Source organism: Magnolia sinica, chromosome 4 (assembly GCF_029962835.1).
Source record: "Magnolia sinica isolate HGM2019 chromosome 4, MsV1, whole genome shotgun sequence".
NCBI lineage: Eukaryota > Viridiplantae > Streptophyta > Magnoliopsida > Magnoliales > Magnoliaceae > Magnolia > Magnolia sinica.
Window position 1 is genome coordinate 10687242 of NC_080576.1, and position 24354 is coordinate 10711595.

At 38.7% G+C, this 24354-nt stretch overlaps 1 protein-coding gene across 5 annotated transcripts in view; it reads left to right on the forward strand.

Annotated features, from left to right (window-relative positions):
- Nucleotides 1–2150: 2150 nt before the first annotated feature.
- LOC131242418 (rho GTPase-activating protein 7-like) overlaps nucleotides 2151–24354 on the forward strand; it is a 37481-nt gene continuing 15277 nt past the window's right edge. The window contains exons 1-17 of one of the 5 annotated variants that reach the window (XM_058241027.1): nucleotides 2151–2343; nucleotides 2534–2613; nucleotides 2724–2792; nucleotides 5245–5281; nucleotides 5788–5864; nucleotides 14538–14608; nucleotides 14748–14826; nucleotides 14995–15139; nucleotides 15763–15882; nucleotides 18458–18535; nucleotides 18767–18822; nucleotides 18939–19008; nucleotides 20147–20231; nucleotides 21673–21919; nucleotides 22544–22750; nucleotides 23432–23779; nucleotides 24155–24204. In XM_058241027.1, the coding sequence (XP_058097010.1) occupies nucleotides 2578–2613; nucleotides 2724–2792; nucleotides 5245–5281; nucleotides 5788–5864; nucleotides 14538–14608; nucleotides 14748–14826; nucleotides 14995–15139; nucleotides 15763–15882; nucleotides 18458–18535; nucleotides 18767–18822; nucleotides 18939–19008; nucleotides 20147–20231; nucleotides 21673–21919; nucleotides 22544–22750; nucleotides 23432–23779; nucleotides 24155–24204 (1775 nt within the window). In that variant the 5' untranslated portion in view covers nucleotides 2151–2343; nucleotides 2534–2577. Of the gene's footprint in view, nucleotides 2417–2527; nucleotides 2614–2723; nucleotides 2793–5244; nucleotides 5282–5787; nucleotides 5865–14537; nucleotides 14609–14747; nucleotides 14827–14994; nucleotides 15140–15762; nucleotides 15883–18457; nucleotides 18536–18766; nucleotides 18823–18938; nucleotides 19009–20146; nucleotides 20232–21672; nucleotides 21920–22543; nucleotides 22751–23431; nucleotides 23780–24154; nucleotides 24205–24354 lie in introns of those variants that run through there. The other 4 variants (XM_058241026.1, XM_058241025.1, XM_058241030.1 and 1 more) reach the window with 4 other exon arrangements.

The following is a 24354-nucleotide window of genomic DNA, read 5'->3' on the forward strand; positions in this document are numbered from 1 at the left end:
AAGACTTTGGATAAGCATATGCAATAAAGAACAAAAATGCAAAAGCAAAGAAAATAAAAGTGCAAGCTGGTATTGCATATATGCTGGGTATGTATGGAATGAAATGCCATATGAGTTTAACTGATATATAAGAAATAACTAAAACATTAGACACTTTTCTGCGTAGAGGGAATATTTGGATATCCTCGATTATAACCATACTCCAGGCTTTTATAGGCTTTTGTTCAGTAGGTTGTTTCTTGCAAGGGTTGATCTTTTGAGTCAGGCAAAACCTCGACGTTAGTAAAAAATCTCTGAACCCTTCATATGCATTCCCCAATGTATCTCTCTTGATCTCCCCCTCACTCTGCTTCACCTCGTGCCCTTAGGATAACAACCAGTGGCTGCATTTATAGGTTGAGACTGTTGACTAATGGCGAGCTGACAGTGTCAACATGTGTCCGTACTTTGAGATTTCAGTGTTTGAAAAGTTGGGCCAGATCTTAGTTAGGTATAAAGGAGGCCAGGTAGCCATCGACTAATGATAGGTCAACGGCCTCTTTTGCCCACTTTTCTCATCTTCTTCCATATACAGGGGGACATGTATGATTTATAGCCATCCTCATTTTGGATCGACTGATCAGTTGTGCTGGATGCCTCCAAGAGGTATTAAAGTTCCCTTTTGCCTTTTTTATATTTGGACCTTTGATGCTTCTGGGGTCAGCTAAGATCAGTTAAATTGGATAGACACAGCGAGGGTTTTAGAGAAATGAGATTAACGATTGGGATTTTATTTTTGCGGCTTCGAATCTGTCAATCGAGTTCTCGGACTGTCCTCATGATGCACTGAGGGTTCTACTCATCTGATTCAATCAGACTTCTGGCAATTCTTAAGTTGTTGGAATAGTTTTTATTGAAGCCTTGTGATCAAAGTCTTAAAGGATATAGTTTATCTTTAATTCAAATGGATTGTCCACTATCCGAAACTTCCACCGTGCCCAAGATTTTTACGATGGTAGGCATTTAATTCCCACCATTTTATGTGGTGTAGTCTACTTGAGTCTTTAATATGCTTCAATTTTAGGTTCATGTCATAAAATGAGTTGAAAAATGCATTGATAAATCACAAGTCATATGGAATTTACTCACTCTGCTATTACTTGCCATGCTATATGGCATGGTTACACACTACATAATATCAGAGCAGATTAGGTGTGAGTGTTGATTAGGGCTATACATGAACTGAGTTAGCTCAGTTAGCTCACTCGACTAGACTGGAAAAAGCTCAATTCAACTCAGTTTGGAATTGAGTTCAGAGTTGATTTTTTGAGCCGAGCAAGAAATTGAAAGTGTACTTCATTGTGTTTGTGAAAATACTGCATAGGCTCGATCTTGGCTCGAATTGTCGGAGCTGCTAACCAAACCGAGCTGAGTTGGCTAGTCATGCCCGAGGACCATGCCCAGTCGAGTTCAAGCTGGGATCAGCGAGTGGCTGAGCCGAGTTGAGCTGTGCCAAGCCCAGCTGGATCCGACTGTTGTAGGCCTCTAGCGTTGATGTATGTATCTCCATATGATTTCCATATCATTATTGGGTGTTATTCCAAAAGTAGATCCAATCATCAGGTGGAATGTGCCATAGGAAACAGTGATGGTTGAATGCCCTACTAGGGCGGACTTTAATGTTTCCGTTGTGTTTATTTGCAATCCAAGTAAGGTATAAGACCAGATGTAGTTAAAATGCAAATATCAGCTTTAGCCCATTAACGATCAATCACCACGGTTTCGCATGATATGTTTCACCTGATAATTGAATCCGTTTCATTTTTGGGATAATGCCCTAAAATGATATGGAAGAATGGATGGATGGCATGGATACATAATACATACATCAAGGTGGGCCCCACAGCATGAGCCGCACAGTCTTGCGTGGGTCTAGGGTCTCACCTAATCCGCTCCCACACAATCCGCGTCGTACTCTGCCACGACTTAGAGACTAAACAGCCTCTGAAGCAGACTTCTTTCAAAGCACAGTCCATCCATGTGGACACAACACATCAACTGTCAGGATTAACAACGGCCCCGATCTTGAACGTTGAAATCCCAAAGCGAGGGCATTTTCGCCCATCTGACTTTATATTTAACTGGATTCTGTCTGTCCAGATGCCATCCCACCTCACTTGTCCTTTCCGGGCTATCCGTGACCCGCTTGGCATACATGTAATCACACGTATTTGTATACTGTATTCACATGTGCGCCGTATTTACGGGGCCCGCTTAAAGTCAGTTGCTTGATGCTTGGGTTTCCGTTGGAAACCTCGGTCTGGTTACGAAACGACCGATCTCTCTCTATCCGTCACGAAATCTGTATATTCTCATGTTCTCAAATCGTTTTTTTTTTTCTTCGAAATATTTCAGCCCTAATTTTCTCGGTTTAGTGGTTGGATTTCCTTCCTTTGATCTGATCGCGAATTATCAGCATTTCTTCTTCTTTGATCTGATTTTTCTTTATTCTCCTTTTGAAACCTTTTGCTTTGATTTCTTGTCGGAAATGCAGATTATTCAATTTGAGATTTTCCGTGATGTGATTCGGAATCGGCAATGGTTACTCGAAATGTGGATTCTTCTCATCATCAGGTCAGAGTAGAGAATTTTCAGCAGTTCTTTTAATGAGCTGCATTGAATTTCTTTTAGATTTTTTTTTTTTCAATTTCTAATAATTTTTCTTTCTTTCTTTTTTTGTCCAGGAAGATGGCGGGATGACATCAAACGCTCATGTGTTGATCGATAAGCTGCGTTCTCATGCCGGCAACACAGTAAATTTACTTCCTATAATCTAATTCTATTGCTGTCTTTGTTGAATTTTTTATTGTTTTCTTGATTTCACATCCTTTGTGATACTACTGTAGGATAAAATGTAGTCTTTGAACTGTGCATCAAAACCAGTTCAACCACCAGTTCATCCTGGTTTAATTGGTGATCTGTACCTTTTTTTGGCCAGTTCAAACCAGTTTGGACTGCTTTTTAAGTTTTCCGCGCTTTTTGAACTGGGACCGTTATGTGGTTGAACCAGACAGTGACATCAGTCTGGTCTGGTTCTTTACTAGCAGTGGCTGAACCTTATGTTGGTGAAGATGGCATACAGTGATTGTGGAAACTCTTGGGTTACACTTGTCTGGTGCGGGGGATTAAAGCTCTTGAAGGAATGTACTGAAAAGCTGATGCAGGGAAGGGTGTGAAGAGGAAGATCACTGTCGACCTCAAGTATGCAAAACCTTGAATCCATAAGATAAAAAGGAAAATTCAAAAATTTATTAATCAATAATGTGTAATGTCTATGATTTCTTGATTACACCATTAATAAAGAAAAATAAAACCCTAATTCAAAATTACCCAAAATAGCAAAATTCTTATACTAATAGAAGTTACCCAAAATAGTAAAACTCATCAAAAACCTAATTTACCAAAAAAGAAAGTCCAGATAAACCCTAGTAGAGGAGTTCTGCATGATTACAAGTAATTTCTAAAATAGATGGAAATCTAAAACTCTAAAAATAAAGAAATAAGATAAAAATCGAAATTACTGAAAATAGTAAAATTTTCCTAAAATCTCGTTTTTGAACTGGAAGCGTGCGTTTTCTCGCGAAACGGACAGACACGACCCACCATGTGGGTTAGTTGACCCTGGATGGCCTGTTACGGTAAAGATTGATAGGTCGTGGGTCTTGTAATGATACCCAAATCAAAAGTTATGGACGATTTACAGTTCAAACTTCAAATGACAATTTCTCCCCATCCGGATTGAATTTCTTCAAACCGGACGCGCCTGGGGCTCAATTACGTCATGCCCTACATAGGACTAGGCCCAGATTTGACGGACTACTTCCGCCTATGTTTGGCTTTCTTTTGGTCCAGCCATGTTAAGAATACATCTGTGCTACATCCAACATCAAAAGCAGATATAGTTATTTAGTTCTTACAAAATGTAAAGCTTGGGTACAAAGCCCTTAGATCAGCTGCTCTCTTGTGTTAATAAAGTGCTTTGTTCTTCGTGAGAGAAGGAAGCTACTTATTATTTATGGATCTGTTGGCTGTGTGGCCAATATCAGTGTTCCATACCATTCATGGCCTAAACTTTAGGTTTTGTTTTGGGTGCCACTAAGAATCTCTACTATATATAACAAAAGTAGCATTTGGCCAATTTTTATTTGGAATGGAAAATGGGAGGGGCGTAAAATTTTGATTTGAAATGGAAACTGTGATGTGTTTGGCCCATCAACAAAGGCATCTCTTCTCCTCTTTGTGCATAGCTCGTGTGGACAACGTAGTATTAGGAGCCCGTGCAACAAAGGCTTTGTGGGTCCTGTGATAAATGTGTAACATCCACTCCATACATCTATTTCGCTTGCTCATGTTTGGAAACCAACCCAAAAACAAGGTTGATCTAAAGCTCAAGTGGGCTACAAAACTAGAAAAAGTGAAGATGGGTCACCCACTATTGAAACCATTATGGGGCTCATCTCTTTTATCACTCTATGTGTAGCACGCACCTGCAAGTAGCCACTCCCTTTCTCTCCGTCTCTCTCCTTTTTTTTTTCTCTCCCCTACTCTTTGCACGTGTGTTGCATGTGCCAAAGTAACCCCTAGTGAGTTCTAATTTTCTCCCCACGACCCACATGTACTGACAACATTGTCAATGCCTGTCAGAAGCATATCGATAGCTTGGATTTAATGAGAAATGCCAGTGACCTGGAGATTTAATGAGAAATGAAAAATGAGTGGGCATCCAAACACAACTGTAGTTGTGGTTTCTTCCACAACTGTGGGTGGGGTGCTCAAGCAGAACGGACGCTTTCTGGTCAAAAGGCAAGGATATGCAGTGGGAAAGCACATTTTCTCAGTTCCTGATTTGGAAGATCTTTTCAAATTCAAATAGATAAAATAGAAAAGAAAAGACTGGAATTGTGTGCTGTGGGGCCAAGAGGAAAGTTTTAATTCAAATATTCTCCTACAAGTTCTGCTCAGTATGTACATGACATCCAATCCATCCATCCCATGCTTTAGTTGGCTGTATATGTAAAACACATACCTGGATAGTTGTGAAAATTTTGTCATAACGTCTTTTTTGTGTCTTTGCATATTTCTGGCAGTTTGTTAAGCTATTGGCCTGTGAATAATTTTTCTTAATTTACTTCTAGTTTACCTTTGCCTACTGATTTCTTAGAATACTTCAAAATCTCGCATTCTGAGATTTGTAAGATTTTCCAGGTATTCAAGAGTGGGCCACTGGCCATATCATCCAAAGGTATGTTTACTTCCCAAGTTACAAGTTTGTTTATCTTTTAACAATCATCAATTTGCACTCCTATGAGCTGAAATAATTGAAAAATTCATCTTTTTTTTTTTTTTTTTCTTGTTTTGTTTCTCCTCCTTAGTGAATCAGTGACTCTATGGCTGTTACCATTTATTTTATGCACACAGGAATCTAAATATCATCTTACAGTGTTGAAAAGTTTGAGGATTTTGTTTTTCCCTTTTCTGAATTATTGTTTCTGTAATCTGCATTTAACAGATGGTCCTAAAAGTGCTTGTTGCCATTATTATTATTGTTCTTATTAAAATGAATATAGGCATTGAGATATATATAGTAATTGTGGCAGTAATAGCTTACCACTAAACCTTAAACCGATTTCTCAATGTTAACTGTGAATTTGGAAATTAATTGCATTTGTCAACACAGAATTCTTTTTTTAATGAGTGGTAATTTTCACTTGGTCTGAAACTACTTTATTGTAATTCCTACACATGTAGGAATAGGATGGACATCATGGAAGAAACGCTGGTTTATTCTCACACGGACGTCATTGGTCTTCTTTAGAAGTGATCCAGTAAGAATTGCTATTTTTATTTTCCTATCCTTAAAAAAAAATTCTCTTTTTATTTTCTCTTTCACATCATTGGTAGTTTAATTATGATGACCACTTTTCATTGATTCTCCAGTTTATCCTGACTAAAATATCCATACTATTTATTCAAAGATTTTATATTTATATACATCAAGATAGTCGGAATACGATTCATGTAGCCGACCTCAATTAATTGGGTTATGGTTTAGATGATGGTAATGATGATATATCATGCTAGTGCCGTCAGTCTACCTTGAATTGACAGGGACATCTATTTGATGTGTATGCCGTTGAAAGCTAATCTGATCTTGTTTAGTGGAACTGGGTCATTATTGACCCTTTGTGATGATTGGAATGAAGTCATTAGTAACTTATTTTATTATTAATATGTACCAATGTGGTGGATTACTGTATATTCCTTTATGTAGTCTCTCTTGGAGGCCCTTGGGTAAAGAATGAAGTGGACACAATCTCCATGATGGCTAAGGGAGAGTTGTGATACCTTGGTTCTTAAGTACCCTAGATTCCATAGCTACTCTATTGGGTTTGGGTCACCCAAGATTAGGTTGCGGTTAATGGTTATCCTATGTGAATAGAACCAATGACGAGATGGGAAGGCCTGATCTCACCGCCATAGGGCATCTGACTGCCTATGCCCTTCCATCACACAAGGAGTGCGAATTACACATACATTGATAGATCACATCAGATCACCTAGGTCCATCATGCTTGGTATGGTTGATTTGATTGTGCATCGGCTTGGACTTATCCTTAGACCTAAGGTTACGACAGGACTTTGTGGTTTAGTGTAATGGCTTTGACACACTTTTTGATCCCACAAAAGTGGTCGACACACAAGTGTGATTCGGTACATGTGTTAAGATTTGATTGAAACCCGACGTACTCGAACATGGGATCTGCTAGTCACCCAAGACATAGTTTATGGCTAGATCTTGCCTATTAGGTACTCCATCAAACTATAAATAGTTGGCCAACTGTTGGATCATCTGATTTCACCATTGACATGTTTCAATCAAGCTTGATGGAAATCTAACAATCAGATTTTTAAATTTTTTATTTTTAATTTTATTTTGTGGTCCACTGTCCACCTCTTGTGCTGACATGGGACTTTGGGTTAAGAATGGATGTAACTAATAGTGGAAGGATTTTATTTCCATTTGGGTATACCATTTGGGTTTATGGGATAGGTAGGATTCTAGACTTTTGATGTTGTAGGGCATAACAAAGTCCATAGGGGTTTGGCGTACCCTGCTATTTCCATATTGTATTTGTAGCGGGAAACTCTAAATTCTTCGATTAAATGGATCTAACCACCTCAATGTCAATAAAATAGTGGAGAGTACCCAAATCCTTTATTGCAAAGAGAGTTTGAAGAAAGGATTTGAGGTTAGTAATAGTCGCATCATCATCACCTGCCAAGACTATGTCGTTGACATAGACTAATAGAACTATAATCCCATAAGTATGCTGATAGATGAAGAGAGAGTGATTTGAATGACTTCAAACAATGCCGAAGTCTAACAATGCATGGCTAAACTTGTCAAACCAAGCTCGAGGAGACTGCTTAAGGCCATAAATAGACTTCTAGAGGCGGTAGGCCTGATGTGAGCCATTGATTAAAGAAAAACCTGGTGGAGGATCCATATAAACTTCTTAAGCAAGGTCACCATGTAGAAAGGCATTCTTCACGTCCAACTAGAATAATGATCAAGACAGATTTCCAGCCAAAGAGATGATCATGTGAACTGGGTTGAGCTTTGCTACATGTGAGAAAGTCTCAAAGTAATCCACACCATATGTTTGAGTGTAGCCCTTGGCTACTAATCGAGCCTTGCATCTGTCAATCAATCCATCTGGGAGATACTTAATAGAGTAAACCCAACGGCACCCCACGGTTTGCTTGTCCTTAGGCAAGGAAACCAATTCCCAAGTATCATTATGCTCGAGAGCATGCATTTCTTCTATCATAGCTTGCTTCTAGTTAGGGCTATTGAGGGCCTCCTTGAGAGTCCTAGGAACAAAGGAGGAGGAGACTAAGGTAGCAAAGGCCTTGAAGGCGGGAGAAAAACACTGAAAAGAGACATAATGGTCGATAAGATGACGAGTACATGCGCGAGTGGATTTACGTAAATCAATTGAAAAATCATCAGAAGATGGAAGAACTGTACCTGGATCTCCATGAGAAGTGGATGGTATGATGGGAGTATGAGTGACAGGGGATTTCTTCCGTCGTTGACACACATGATTGGTTTGAGTGGTTCAGGAGGATGAGAATTTTCATCAAGAGATGGAATCAGAAGATGAATGGGGTGATTTAACAAAGTCTCCCTTTGACTTGCAAGAGGATCAGGCAACGAATTCCCTTCCGATGAGAAGTCGGGAACATCCTCAAAGAAAGTGACATCCGCTGACACATATTTCTTACGAGTCAGGGGATTATAGAATTTATTGCCCTTCTGAGATCGAGAATATCCCAGAAATACACATTTTTCCGATCGAGAACTTGTCATTACTACCATCAAGTCTGTGAACAAAACAAGTGAATTAAAAAACTTTGGGGGATAATGGAAAGGCTTTGTCATGACTCATGAGGATGGAGGATTTCAAAAGAAGATTTATTTTGTAGAATTCGATATGGTAGTCTAGTAATTAGAAGAGCAGCAACAAGTAAGGCATTATCTCAGAAACGTTTTGGAACATTCATACCAAGGAGAGCACGAGTAACTTCGAGAAGATGATGATTCTTCCTTTTGGTAACACCATTTTGTTGTTGAGTCCTTGGGCAAGAAGTCTGAGATAGTATACTATGATCCCGCAAAAAACTCAAGAAGGATTTTGATAGATTTTCACCTCCATTGTTAGAGTGAAGAGTTTTAATGAAACATTGGAACTGGTTGATAACTTCATTATAAAAGACCTTGAATATATTAAACACTTCATGTTTAAACTTCATAAGACAGGCTCATGTAATACGGGAATGGTCATCAATGAAAGACAATATTTGTAACCAAAGGTGGAATTAATAATAGGTGTCGGACCCTAAACATCATAATGTATAAGTTCAAAAGGTTTGAGTTTCAGTCTAGTTGAGCTGGGAGGAAACACAATTCTACGATGCCTAGAAAAGTCACATGTATCACAACATAGTGGTTTAAGAACATTAATAGAAGGAAAGATAAATTTTAGCCTAGAAAAAGATGGATAAACAATAGTGCTATCTAGATACAAAGTCTCTATCATAAGCTCGGCCCCTACCTTGACCAGCATAACTAGGAGAGCGACTACTACTCGGAGAGCTTCAGCTAGAAGCCCTAGAATTGGAACCAGCAGAAGGATGATCTGTAGCCATTTATGCGGATCTATCAATGTCCATGGGAATAACAGGAGACAAAACATCAACTCTCTGAACCAGAGCATAGACCACCGAAAGTGAAGGGAGAGGCTCCATAGCTAAGATCAGACGGCGTACACTTTGGTATTCTAGATTTAATCCAGAGAGGAATTGCATAATTTGAGTCTCTGAACATTGTTGCCGAATTAGTTCATGGTCTTGATTACAGTGAGAAGGAAGAGGATGGTACATATCTAGCTCATCCCACATACTAAAATAGCGAAATACTCCTTCAGGCTTTTGGCATCTTGTTGAAGTTTACATACATCTGATATCAGTTTGTATACTCTGGATATATTGTGATTTTTTGAATACATGTCCCGAATAGTATCCTGTATCTTTTTAGCTGATGTCAAAAACATAACAAAGTTGCTAATTGTAGTCTCCATGCTGTTTAGAAGCTAGGTCATGACCTGATAATTTTCTTTGGTCCATGTTTTAAAATGCTTATCTGTATAGTTGGAAGGGTCATGTAGGATATACGAGAGTCTTTCTCTTCCACCCAAAAATAGCTTGACCGATTGGGCCCATTGTAGATAGTTGTTCCCATTTGACTTGACAGTAGTGATAAATAGGGTGTGAGACTTGATGGGCACCATGATAGCTCCATATGGAAGCTTATCCTCCATTTTAGAGCAGTAAAGAAGGCTGATGATGACCAAAAATATTGAACGAAAATCAATCAAGCAATCTACAACAGGACAACATATATACCTAACATCCTATGTATAGTCGATGGCCCTAACATTCAGAAATATGAAATCTTTATATCCCGAACATGAATTTCAACAGAGATAGGGGAAAACAAGGCCTAATGTATGCTAGGCACATGGAATCTCACAAAAAATGGAACCTTCATCATTTTCTTTAGAAAATGATCCAAATACGGGGCAGTCGCACATGGAAAACCCCAAGAACTTTCTAAAACTTCAATGATTGAGTAAAACTCATGTATGGATGGTCAATAATAGTAAATCCAACCAACCATGAGGAGAAATTTCTCAGAAAAAAACCCTTCAATTGGGAGAAATGACAACAAATCTTGAAAATGGGTCGTTTTTGAAACATACCTTGTGGGTCTCGAACCACACCTTAAATGATTCCATAAAAAACTACAAAAATCACCATAGAACTTATACAATCAAGATATATCAACCCATACCCTTCTTGGATCACTAATGCCTACAAATAATACAATTGTTGATGTTGGCTGTACAGACGCTAATGTCGGTTTTATAGACACTGACGTCAACAGTCTTTGACGGCTCTGATCAGACCTTCGATCAAAAGGGGAGGCTCTGATACCAAGTAGAAATCCGTTGCACAAGAAATCTGGAGAAGGAAAGGAGAAAATAGGAAGGGGAGAGAGGGGAGACGGCTAGGGCAAGAAGTGTTGCGTCGTGGTTAGTCAAAAGACTAACACAAACTCACATATATATACAACTTGAAGGAAAATGAACAATGCTCCACAAGATTACATGATAGCCATAGATGCGCACAAAAGAATACAATACACTTCAATAGATAACACCTACCCAGGGACAAGATTTAAGGGTTAAAAATATGGATTTTACAAGCTTCCGCTTTTGCCTTTAAAATATCCATCAATTTCTTACCATGTTACATCTTCCCTTAATAAATTACCAATAGTGGTAAAACTACTATTTTAATCTACTTGATGAGGAAACGAAGTTGCTTTGCAATTCAAGCAAGACATTAAATTCATGTCGTCTACTATAAGCTAATTATTGTATTGATTATACTTTTAGATTTTGGAAACAACTTGCTACATCCACCAATTGGAGGAGATAAAAGTATACCATGCAACCCTTCAACTTTTTGATGAAATGACTTCATATTTTCTAGACATCTCCAAATCCACTTCCCAAGCAAAGCCGTGTTCATGATGTCCAAGGGTTTAATGTCAGCCCCCCCTTCCGATATAGGTTTGCAGACCTCTTCCCACTTGAGAAGGTGGAACTTTCTCCCTTCACCAGCCCCAGTCCATAAGAAATCCCTCCTGAGCTTCTCCAACCTGTCCAGCATCGATCTAGGGCACTTAAATAAAGACATGAAGTAAACTTGCATATTGGAAAAAGCTGACTTGATCAACGTTAGGTGGGCCCCCGAAGAGAGATTCCTACTCTTCCAAGAAGAAAGCTTCCACTCGATCCTTTTGATAAGCTCGTCATGTTTGGCCGACTTCCCCGAACAAAAGGCAAGCCAAGGGAATTAGTCGGAAAGGATCTTGAATGACAACCAAAAGTAATGGCCATCCGAGGCAGACCATCTTGCTCAACATGCACCCCAAGCATCTTAGATTTAGCCCACTTCGAAACAAACAAGGATCCTTCGTATATTTTTGATACAGTCTTCCTTCGCCTCGCAAAAAAGCAACATATCATCTGCATATTGAAGGTGAGAAATGTTGCCTGGTAGGTTTGCCACCCGGAAACTAGAAAAGAGCCCATTTTCCTCGCCTTTTTGAAGCATCATACTAAGGGCCTCAACCATGACCACAAAGAGATACGGCAAGAGGGGATCACCCTGCCTACGACTACGGGGAGATCTGAAGTAACCTTTGGGAGATCCGTTCACCAGACTGGAAAAAGATGCTGAATGAATGTAATATTTAATCCACCCCCTCTATTTACTACCGCAACCCAACCTCCCAAGCATGTAATCCAAAAATTCCCAATCGACATGATCGTAAGCCTTCTCGATGTCTAATTTACATACCAAACTGCTTTTCCCCTCTCTGAATATAGTATCAATGCATTCGTGAGTGACAAGAGATGTATTCAAAATTTTCTGTCTTAGCACAAAGGCCCCTTGATTTTCCAAAATAACTTTGGAAATTAACTCCTTGAATCTGGTGGCCAGAATCTTGGCCAAAATTTTATAGGGACCCCCAATGAGACTTATGGCCTGAAGTCTTTCAGCTGATCTGCACCCTCCACCTTTGGAATAAGAATAATCAAAGAAGCTCCAAGCTCAGTTAAAATCCTTCCACACTCTGAGAACTCCACTACAAAATCTGTAACATCCTTCCCCAGAATTTCTGAAAGAAAACTATTGGAAATCCGTTCGGGCCAGGGGCTTTCTCCCCGCACATGGAAACCCGTCTTTCCAAAAAAGACGCATTTGTGGCAGACATCTGCCACTATACTATATGTCAATAGTATAGGATTAAGATCTACGGTGCTCAAGTACACACACATGCATAGATATACAACTGTAGAAAATCTCCCACTATTTCATTTCCAAAAGCTATTGAAACTCTAAATATAAAAGAGCTTAGTAGGGTATTTTGGTATATCTTTATGAAGCCATGTATGTAGTTGACGTGTAAAGGCCAACCATCTCTACTCAATTATAGTCGCACTCTCATGTCTTCCCAACATGGAGAAAGGCATATCTCTCTCTCTCCCCTACCCAATTGTTACATCTCATACATGGTACAGATGTGTGATCATGTTGTGGTCACTATGAAAGGCCCTAGACCACCACTAATTGGCACGTTCCATATCGGGTGGGCAACACCATGTGAAATAAATGCACAGGCAACAACATGTGAAATAAATACATGGTTAGAAACCCATGCCCAACGGTCCATATTCAAGATACAACTGTGGCCTGTGCCATTGATAGTGGAACCAATAGATGGGCCACAAGACAAGTTCCGCTGGAAAGATTTGGGAGACTTGTGGGAGCGTGCATCACATGTGCCTATTTGTGTTTAAATACATACGTTCATAAATACATACTATGTATGTACATAGGTGTTTGTGCATTTGTGTGCATGTTTGCATGAAATAATCGTTCTAACATGTAGCATGGCATATGACCATGTTGGCATGCAAGTGGTGTTTGTATACGTGAATAGTGGGCTCCATGTGCTTTTGTTTTGTGTCACCAACATCTCGAGCATGTTTGCGAATGTGATCCTCCATGTGTATGTGTGGCACGCGCTCAAGAAAAATGCTTGGAAACTGCCAACCTGACCCCTGATTTGCTGGTTTGCTCTCTGGGGTGCTCGTTTAATAGTTGGCTGGGGTAATACTGGGTGGGAGCATGTTGGTGTGCAAATGTTGTCTATGTGACCTCTGCCATGGCCTGTTTCCAAGAATTGCTGGGAGAAGGCTAAGATGTTGATGATGGTGATATAACTTTTACATATAATTATATAACTACATTTTTTGCTGCTATCATTTTTTTCTCTCATCTTGAATTTTGCCACAAGGCTTCCATTTTTTCTCTTTTACATGGCCTACTTTTTCCCAAAATTTCACCAATTCATGCTAGAGATTTTTTCTCTTCCTGAAGTCCACCAGTTGGTTGTCGATGCCAAGCCCTCATTCTTTCCCTTCTTCGTTTCCATTCTATTCTTCTATATATTTTGGGTATCATTCATTTTTGTTGAATTAGTTTATCATAAACATATCCTTAGTGGTGTTTTTTCCCCTTCTGAGGGATATATACTGTGCGGCATATCCACTGAACATGGACATGCTTGCAGTCATCTGGTCTGTTCATGTGGTGGACCTACTATGGATGGAATATGCAGAAAGAATCACTATTCAATGTTCAACATTGATCAGATGGTCAGGGCATTTCAATTTCTGTCTTCCCTCCAACAATCCATCAGTTAGGATTGTTTGAATTCTGCATTGTTTTCCATGGGCAATTCACATGGGGTTTGTTATCATTCCAAACTGACACGTGTACAGTGGAGAATGCTCCACATGCCTGACACATCATATAAATTATTGATGGAAAAATTTCCTTTCAACATTTCGAAGCGTATTTCATTATTTGTGATGTCCATCACAAAGGCTGAGATGCCATGTTTAGTCAAAGATGTTCCTGTTGGTGGTAGGTTTTGGGCTCTCAAAACATGAGAAGGTGAGTATTGTTGCTGGTTTTGAGTTTATCAGTAGCAAACAATCATGCCTGTTTGAAATTTCTTTTTCTTTTCTATGGAATGATTATTTTAAAATTCATTTTAGAAAGCCATTTTACTTGTGGTTGACCAAGATTCATAAATTTATTCATTCTGTTTGCGGAGCATCTTCTGCACCATTCTCTCTATGGTTGTCAATTTGCTCAACTTACTTGTGGTTGACCAAGATTCATAAGTTTGTTCATTCTGTTTGCGGAGCATCTTCTAGACCATTCTCTCTATGGTTGTCAATTTGCGCAGCTTTCTTGTACGAGACATTGAGTGTTTTTTTACTTTCCAGAGTGGTCTCCCTCAAAAAGGAAGTGAAGTGAATCTTACCCTTGGTGGAATTGACCTCAATAACTCAGGAAGGTGGGCATTACTTGATACCTTTCATTTCATGGTGGATTGTACTTTGATTTTATTGTTTTCGATTGCTATCTGCTATGAAAATTTAATTATCTTAATTTGTAATAAGCTATTAAAACTATTCGGACATACAACTGTGCAGTGTGGTCGTTAGAGCAGATAAAAAGCTCTTGACAGTGCTCTTTCCTGATGGACGTGATGGGCGAGCTTTCACACTCAAGGTGCTTCTGTACCTGCTGTTGGTTTCAGCTGACATAGCTTTTTACGCATGAATCACAAGTATCCTGTCTTTGTTCTTGCTCTAATTTTGATATCTTCACTGCTAAAATGACTATAGCTTGTACCTTCAAAATAAAATAAAAAACTATATCGTTTGTTTTTTGTAACAGGCTGAAACTTCAGAGGAAATGTACGAATGGAAAACTGCACTTGAAAATGCTTTGGCTCAAGCACCAAGTGCAGCCCTTGCGATGGGACAGAATGGAATATTCCGAAATGATGCGGCTGATGCAATTGAAGGGTCTTTTGAACAATGTGTGCTCCTTTCAATCATATTCATGCCTGAAATATGTTGGTTAAGCCGAATGGGTGTATGCTGTGTAGTGTGAATTGCATGCTTAGCTATTCAAACAAGCTGCTCATTGCTGACCATGTGGCGATGCAATGATGTACACACCCATGCATTCATTTGATGAGTAGTTTAAGTCCTTGCATTGTATGAAGTGTACACAAGCTTCCCTTGTGGAAATGTGGGTGCATTTACTAAGGAAATGTGAGAAATCAATGTAAAACAATCGTCTTTAAGCATGGAAAATGAGTGAGCAGTCACTTCTTGATGAAGAATGGCCCAGCTGCAGAGCAAGCTGACTGGCCATGTTTTACCAAATGGACATTAGCTTTGTGCCATGCCTTTAGCTTTGTAAAATTAGTGCCTTAGTGTATGATGTCTTTCACTTTTTCATTCCCTAGGAGAATCACCTAAAAGATCTAGCTGGTATTTTTATCCTGATTCCACATCAACTTTATTCAAATTTTTTACTTCGGATGGGAAACTCCTGATATGAACATCATTGTACCATATTTTTAAACTTCCAATAGCTTCCTTGCTATACTGTTCACTTCACTGAGGAACTAGCTTTTCTGTGATTATGCTGCAGGGAGGGATAGACGGACTGTGAAGTCCTTGGTCATCGGCAGGCCAATTTTACTTGCTTTAGAAGATATTGATGGTGGTCCCTCTTTCTTGGAGAAAGCCCTTAGGTTTATCGAGCAGCATGGTAAAATCCCACTCTTGTAATGTTTTGAATCGTGTACATGTGACCAAATTACTGCCCCATGAGTTTCTTAAGATGCTGATGTTTACTTCAATCTTCAGAGTGGAATATGGTTTCTTTTACTCCCCCATGAATTTCTTTTACTGGATAATGTTTTGGGCTGACTGAATATTATCCATTTTCTTCTAGTAGTGATATGTAGATGGTATCATGCTCTGCTGATTCTTTGTTGAGAATGATGCATACAAATGATTTCTTTTCCATTGAACTTGAAACCCATCTTAAAGATGATTCTTTTCCTATAATACAGGTTTTATTTAAATGAAAAGTATGGTTTGATACCCCACATCTCCTATTCCCATCTTTTTAATTTTTATTAGAAGAAAGAAAGCACTGAGAAGGCTCAAACACTATAGTAAGGAGAAGGAAAAACCAAGCATCCCAAAAATTTTATGCTTAGTAATTATGAAGTCCCTGCTCGTGGAGGAACTTATAAAATGATCGCATAGAGAAACACCTGGATTTGTCCATACGCCATATCATCCTATACCTTTCCCCACTAACTGGGTATCATAAGTGAATGTGATTTAAAGTGATGCCATTTCTACAACCTCATCATCCAAGAGGAAGAGACGACATGGAAAGGACCACACCACAGATTCACCGCAGAAAGAGAAACACTGGGCTAATAAGATGTTTCGATCTATAGCTAACCCAACAATTCTCGGGAATAGAGATTGCAAAGGTTCCTCCTCAATCCACACATCTTTCCAAAATCTAATCTTCTCCCCATCCCCAAGCGCAAATCCAACCCCTTTGATAAAGCAAGATTTTACAGAAACAACCCCTTTCCAAATAGTCGAAGCCCTATACAATGAGGAGACTTTAGTGCACTTCTCGCCTACATTACAATCATATTTACTAGCAATTGTATCCCTCCATAATGTGCCTTCTTATGTCCCAAAACTCCGGAGCCACTTACCCAACAAACCCTATTCATCACCCCCAAATCTCTGATTCCAGCCCCTCCTTTGTCGTAGACTTTACACACCTCTCCCCAACTTAGCAAATGAAACCTATTAGCTCCATCCGCCCCTTGCCACAAGAAATCTTGCATCCATTTATCAATTCTCATTAAAACTGACTTCGGGCATCAAATAAAAATAGAGTACATAGGCAAGTTTGAGAGGGAAACTTTAATGAGCATAACGCTGCCTCCAAGAGAAAGATACCTACTCTTCCAGCTAGCTAATTTCCTTTCCTCTCCTTCCACTACTACGTTCCACAAATGTTTTGCTGGTCTCCTAATACAGAGAGTAAGCCAAGGTAAGTGGATGGAAACTCTCTGCCTCACAACCAAACAAAGGAAGCTAGCTCCAAAAGCTCCTCTCTTAGAATGTGAACACCCAACATCACACTCTTGGTGATATTTACCTTCAAACCCGACACAACTTCAAAACATGGGAAGTTCGTCCTCAACTTCTCCACCTGCGTTGGGGTGCAGAAAAGAAGCATGACGGCTAACTAAACATCTCACTGAGACCCATCAGAATCCTCAACCATGAGACCTTGTTCCACAAACTAATGTACCATGCAATCACCATACCCCCCACGGCCCATTCGAATTAACAACCAACCCAATCCTTATTGTTAGATTCCCACACAGAATCCAACAATCAAGAATCAAAATCTTCAACCTTGGTCTTTTGAAATGGGACCACTTGCACCTTTTTCAAGAGACCACTTGCACCTTTGCGCTCCTGCAGACATCATGGATCTGGACCCTCTTATCCTCAGAGCCTAGACCTTTTACCTTCCAACACAAGATCCAACACCAAGAATTCTGGAAAGAAGAAAGGACTTCTAAATTAATAAATAATCTAATGTATCAAAGCTAGAATCATTTCGGACATGGGCTGCCTACATGGCAGTCATCCTCTTTCTATTTTTCACCATTCTCTGATTTTTATTTTTATTTTTATATTTTTCAATGATCCAAACTATGTAAGGAAGATATTCTAATTATATTGTTACACATTCCAATGTGTGAGTATATATCAAATCCGTGTGATCACTTGATGAGTGAGCTTGCTTGATCTTTGGGCCAGATCATCTTTAGAGTGGGTTCACCAATGTATGACTAGCCCTAGATCCTATACTAAATCTCTCTTCATTTAACAATAATGAGCACTATTAGCATTCCTATTTCATGTAAGCATTACCAACATCGATCACCCTAATTGGGCAGTGACACATACACGTTGGGGCCAACCTGTTGGACAAACTTTCTACGCATATGTAGTGGGACTCCTTTATTGGGTAGTTGTAAATTTAAGTTAAGAGAAAGGGAAAATATAAGGGTTTAACATGAGGGTACTGGGCACGAGCTGTTGTTTTGGATTGCTTCATTGTAATACTAAGCTGATGATGGATGTATATACATGGGTTCTATGGTTGAATGTGCCTGAGTGGAATTCCCTTTGTGCTATTATTAATATGGTTAAAACTATTTTCTAACTCGGTTTCTAAGTTCTCTAAGCTTTAAAATTGAATATTGTATATATGGTTCATTAAACAGGAGTCAGAGTTGAAGGGATCTTGCGGCAAGCTGCTGATGTTGATGATGTTGAGCGCCGGGTCCAAGAGTATGAGCAAGGTCCATCTGCTTGTGGTTACTGTGTACTCTCTAATTATCATTTGATTTTCCACTGAATAGCCATAACTTGAATAATCTTTATTGTCCTGAGTTTGAGGCAAAGGTTTACTTCAGTTAGACTACTAGGTCATCTGTATTTTGAGAAATCAATACCTTTTTGACAGTTTCTGGACAAATATTTTTTGTGATTTTATTTGCAACCGGGCATCTCATATAATCGTATATTTTCAGGGAAAGATGAGTTCTTTCCAGATGAAGATGCACATGTTGTTGCTGATTGTGTTAAGGTACTCTTATTTTCATATTGAACTAATGGGTAACAATTCATCATGATGTTTCCCATTTCAGTATAATTGAGCATGATTCTTGAATTATTATGTTATGTCATCTGAACTGTTTCCAGCATGCCCTTCGGGAGTTGCCATCCTCTCCAGTTCCGGCATCATGTTGCACCTCATTATTGGAGGCATTCAGTAAGTCTGCTCTCTCTCTCTCTCTCTCTCTCTCTCTCTCTCTCTCTCTCTCTCTCTCTCTCTCTCTCTCTCTCTGCGCATGTGTGTGCATGTGCACTCGCGTGCATCTGTGCACAATATATGCATGGATTAGGAAAGAGATTAAGCAGGTATAGTTCTCTTCTTTTTCTCATAAAAAAGACGAAGAATATTTAGCAGGTAGGAATCCTGGAATAACATAACAACAGTTATTTGTGACTAAAGTAATATATTTGGAGGATTAGTTAATAACAGTCTTACCCTTATTGCATCACTTATTTTGTGGGGCCACTTTTTCGGTGTTAAACAATGTTGAAATCACCCAAAACTGGTCCCATTTGAAAGCCTATTGAGTTATCTCACTAAAGAGCCCAAGGTGGTGTGATTCCAACAGTAATTGGGTGTGTTATGGCGGATATTGTGATGGGATTTAGGGTGCTCTATTATTATTGATATTTTATTTTGTACAAATGGTTAAGATTACAATTAATGAATTTTATATTAGATGATTAGGATTAGAATGAATGAATGGTTAAGATTAGATTTTTTTTTTTTTTTAATTTTTTTTTTTTTTGGGGTAAGCATGCACGCGCACACATGTAAAAGACTCTTTAATGAATGAAATAAAGTTTTCTTTACCATCCTGTGAGATTGTTTTATAAGGGTCTTCACATTGCTGGTGCGACTCCACCTTGAATGTTATTTCCTGCGAGATGCCTTAAACAGTTCTTCTCCTGGCAACTTGACTTTGGTGTGACTCCATATTTGCTATGTTGATTCTATCTTGCAACTCATTATGGGTGAGACTGCTAAACAATTGTTTGACTTGTCTACACTCTACATGTTATATTGCTGGAATTTTCAGTTACTGTGCATATAATGCACATCAGTTGGGGGAATTTACATTTCCGCATCTGTCCAGCATCAAACTTCACAAGTCACAAGTCATATCATGACAGTGAGGGAGCCTTCTGTTGTGAGTGATATAGGACATCATTCTTCATGTTTCCCTGGTCTTCATATGTTGTGCTCAAACATTTGTTGGTCTTCTTTTTGCAAAACTCATGATGTTTTCACTTATTTATCAAGTTACTTGGCCAACTTTGTGATGCTGATATAGGAAGCAATCGTGGATCTAGAGTTAATGCTATACGTGCTGCAATATCTCATACATTCCCTGATCCTAATCGCCGTTTACTGCAGAGGTACCTGATTCATTATATAATGCTAGTTTTAACAACTTGGCCTTTTGAAATTTGATTTCATATATAATACAATCTTAGCAGTCGATATCCTCACCCTTACTTTTGTTTCCCTTTCAATATACAAAACACGCACGCACGCACACACATTGAAAATATAATTTCTGATACAACTTACACTTTTAACTTTATTTTGTTAAGAGTTACTTGTTTCTTTGTCATAATTGTTATTATTCAAATTTCTTTAGTTTCTTTTGGTGTTTTCCTTGTGAGGAATACTTGTGTCAGGGTAAATTAGTTTTCTGAGTAGTTGTTTTATTCTTGAACTACGAATATGATTTGAAACATTGCCTTGGTTTGATTTGTTCTGCAATGCGACCCGTGTTTTGGATGGGTTTGACCTGGGAACCCATAGGAGAATTAACATCTTGAATTAATTAAAAACTTGAACATGGTAACGAACTCTGAACGAAATGTAGTTAGCATAGAAGGTGACTAGTAATATCTTGAAGGTCTTCTCCCTTCCATTCTTATTTCCCTGAGCCCTTGATTGTGGAAGGTGACTGGTCAACTATCATCAGTTTGATGAAGAGAAGGATGTCCATCACGTACGGGTGCATTATGTGCATCAGGGAGGTGGAACTGTTTGATCACCTATTCTTACATTATCACTATGTGCAAGCGTTTGGTGGAAATTTCTGCATCTCTATGAGGCAAGGTGGGTGAAGCCATATTCTATGGTTGAGTTCATGAAGGCATGGCAAGGTGGGGTTTATGGGTGTAACTTGTAAACAAAGGGCATCCATGTGGAGGCTAACGATGCTAGCAGTGCTGTGGGTTGTTTGGTTGGGCACAATAGTCGGCTATTCCGCGGCAAGTCGTACACCCCTGGCAGGTGTTTATCAAAGCCAAGGGCCTTGTTATTGAAGGGACTAAAGCATCAAAAGCGCTGGGGGGCTATTCTGGGGACCTGCTAAGGGGATTTGGGGGGCCATCTTCCCCTGCGTATTTGGGATGACATGTTTAGTTTCTTTTTGATAAAATATTGGGACACTTCAAAATAAATATATAAAAATAAAAAACCATCATCAGTTGGGCCTTTTCTCCAGATTTGGAGCTGCAAGGCTCTCCTTCGTTTTTTAGGTCCGATGGGGACCATTTTCTTCTTTGGTTGCATCCTTTTGTCAATGTTTTGGCTGGAAAAGTAGGTTGCTGGTTCTTTAGATAGAGACAAAAGTGATGAGAGGGTTACTTATTATTGGCGATTCCTTACCCCTTAGTGTTGTATCTATTTCTCTTTTAAGAAATTTTGTGACTCATCAAGAAGAAAATGTTGGAGCATATTGTCTCTGTTCAATGGTGTACGTATTTATCTAAGCATCATGTCTCTCTTCCCTGCTTCCATATCTGATAATATCTGCTTTTTTCTTTTTCCTGAGTTCAGGATTCTTGAGATGATGCAGGCTGTGGTTTCTCACGAATCTGAGAATCGGATGTCTACATCGGCTGTAGCAGCTTGCATGGCTCCCTTACTTCTCCGCCCACTTCTTGCTGGTGACTGTGAGATTCCGAATGAGTTTGATATTGGCGGTGATGGTTCCTTTCAATTTCTCCAAGCTGCCGCTGCAGCTAACCATGCTCAAGCCATTGTTATAATTCTATTAGAAGAGTTCAAAAGCATATTTTTAGCTGTAAGTTCACTTACCACGTCTAACTAAGAAAATGCAAAATGAGGAGCCAGTTTGGGCATTTATGTTCCCTGTACAAGTTGGTAGTTGTTATTGGTTTTGATAGTTTTGGTGGCAAAGGTAAGCGCTGCTCAATTGTACTTTCTTTTATAAGTAATTTTAGAGACAATGAAGGAATTTTTGTGATGATTGAGAAGTTCCTTCTAAATTGTTGGATAATGTTGCACTGAAGGTATATTACTTTGGTTTTGAAGTCACCCAATTATTTGATTATACTCACTAATGTATTGTGTTATATTTACGATTTATTTATAATGTGAAAGTTGCCATTTTGGCTGAGTCACTCAATGAACTTCACCATGTGAAGCAGTAGTCATTTCAATTCCTCAATTTAAAATCGTACATATTAAGCTTCTTATTGGATATTAGTTTCCATATATGCCTTTTATTTTCTTGGTACTAGGGTTCTTAAGAGTTGTTATTTATTTTTGAAATGAGAAAAGGTCCATTAATTCATATATAGATTAAGTTCACAGAAATGCAACAAAGTTCCTTTAAATTTTCTTTTATCAACAAGTCTTTGTTTATACTACCAAGCTTTATGAATTAATTAGGAAGCTTCTCCAGGAGGGCTCCTTTTCTCCCAAGCTATATTCTGAGTCAGAAGGTACTTTCAGTGAGGAGTCAACAGATGATGAGATCTTGGAAGATGATGGATACCATGACGCCCAAAATGACCTTGATCCAGGGACAGATGATGATCATAAAGGCGCATTAAATGGGACTCTCAGTGAATGCAGTGGCAATGGAGGCATCAATCTATGTCAAGATAAGGTTTGTACCTGCAATTGCTAATTGACACACAGCTCCATAACATGGTAGTAAGAACTTGGCAATCTAGCCTCTTTGTTTCTTATGCAAATTTTTTTTTTCATTGCCTGGAGAGCATTTTCTGCCCATGTTTGACTTTTTGCTGGTTTTATTTTCACGCTTCATCAGCCGTTCAGCTATTGCTAGTAGTTCTATGGGCAGTATGACTTGGGAATCGAATGGCCTCTCTTTCTAAACTTCATTCAAAAGAGAAAACCTTGAATTCATATGGTAGAAACTGGTTTTAGTTTGGAATTCTTGATTTAAAGTTGATGGTGTATTTTAATAAGGGGAAATTTAAATGTTTCTAGTTATTGTTTGATCGAAGTATGCGGAGTATAACACTTCATTTTCAAATATGAGATTTTCAACCTCCATACAAATGGGCACAGTTCATTTGTCAAGTTGTTTAAAATGTTCAGTTTGTGTTCCATACTTGTATTGTATTGATATCTGCTGCCTCAATTCTTAGGATTGCTGACCTTTTTCTTTTTCTTTTTCTTTTTTTGCTTCTTCTGTACATCTGTTAGAGAACTACTATAGTGTCCTATTTTGTGTTTTCTTCTCCAAATGTGTCTGTTTTCTCTTTGCATCTGTACTTATCATTTATAGTACCATAACTAAAAAACTCCTTTGGATTTGCAGTTTTCTGGAGGTCTTGATTCAGATACTGAGTCCCCTAAATTCAATGAGGATCCCTCAGCCAATGAGAAATCACTAGAGGAAATTCATACTCCATTGCCTCAGCATGATAATGTAAGGAGTTGTTGCAATTTGCGGTGTCAAAGTGAAAAGTTTTCTGCTATACCAACTACTGAGTCTTGTGAGTCTTTAAGCGATGTCCCTGTTTCAACGAGTCCAAGGGTTAGACAAACTGAATCCACAAATAAATCAATCAGTCTTAGTCCATCATCTCACATTACAAAATCAACAAATAAATCAAATGAATCCAGACCCGGCATCAGGCGTCAGACTATTTGGGCTCATACCTCTGTGAGTATTTACATCATTACATGTTTGCCAGATCTCAGACTTATTATTAGTATTATTATTATTTTTGTTTTTTTTTTTTTTGTTTTTTATCCCTTTCTTGTTAATCATACTGTCTGCTTTACTTTCTAAAGATGTTTCCAAATTATATTAGTTTAACTGCAGTTGTCTGCTTTATTTACCAGTGGAGTCATTCTGAAGTTCTCATTTTCATGCATCATCTTTTTCTTCTTCTTCTTCCCTTTTAACATTTTGTATCACTTTTTAATGATGTAATGTAACAAGCATTTCAATTTTCGAACTCTTTTTTTTTTGGAATGTGGTTTTGTAGATATTGCTACAGTAATTGAAATAATGCTTATGTATCTGATTTCCCAGGCAAGGACGAACCTTCCTATGGAATCCATTGACGACCCTGCTGAAGATGAGTGAGTGATGTAGCCATGATTTGTGTGAAATGATTCTTTGTTAGCATGCCTGCTACAAGATTTCTTACATATCTTCACTAGCTTAACTTTGGATGCCTTTGTACTTTAATTTGTTGACATGATTGCATGATTATCAGTCGAATTACAAGA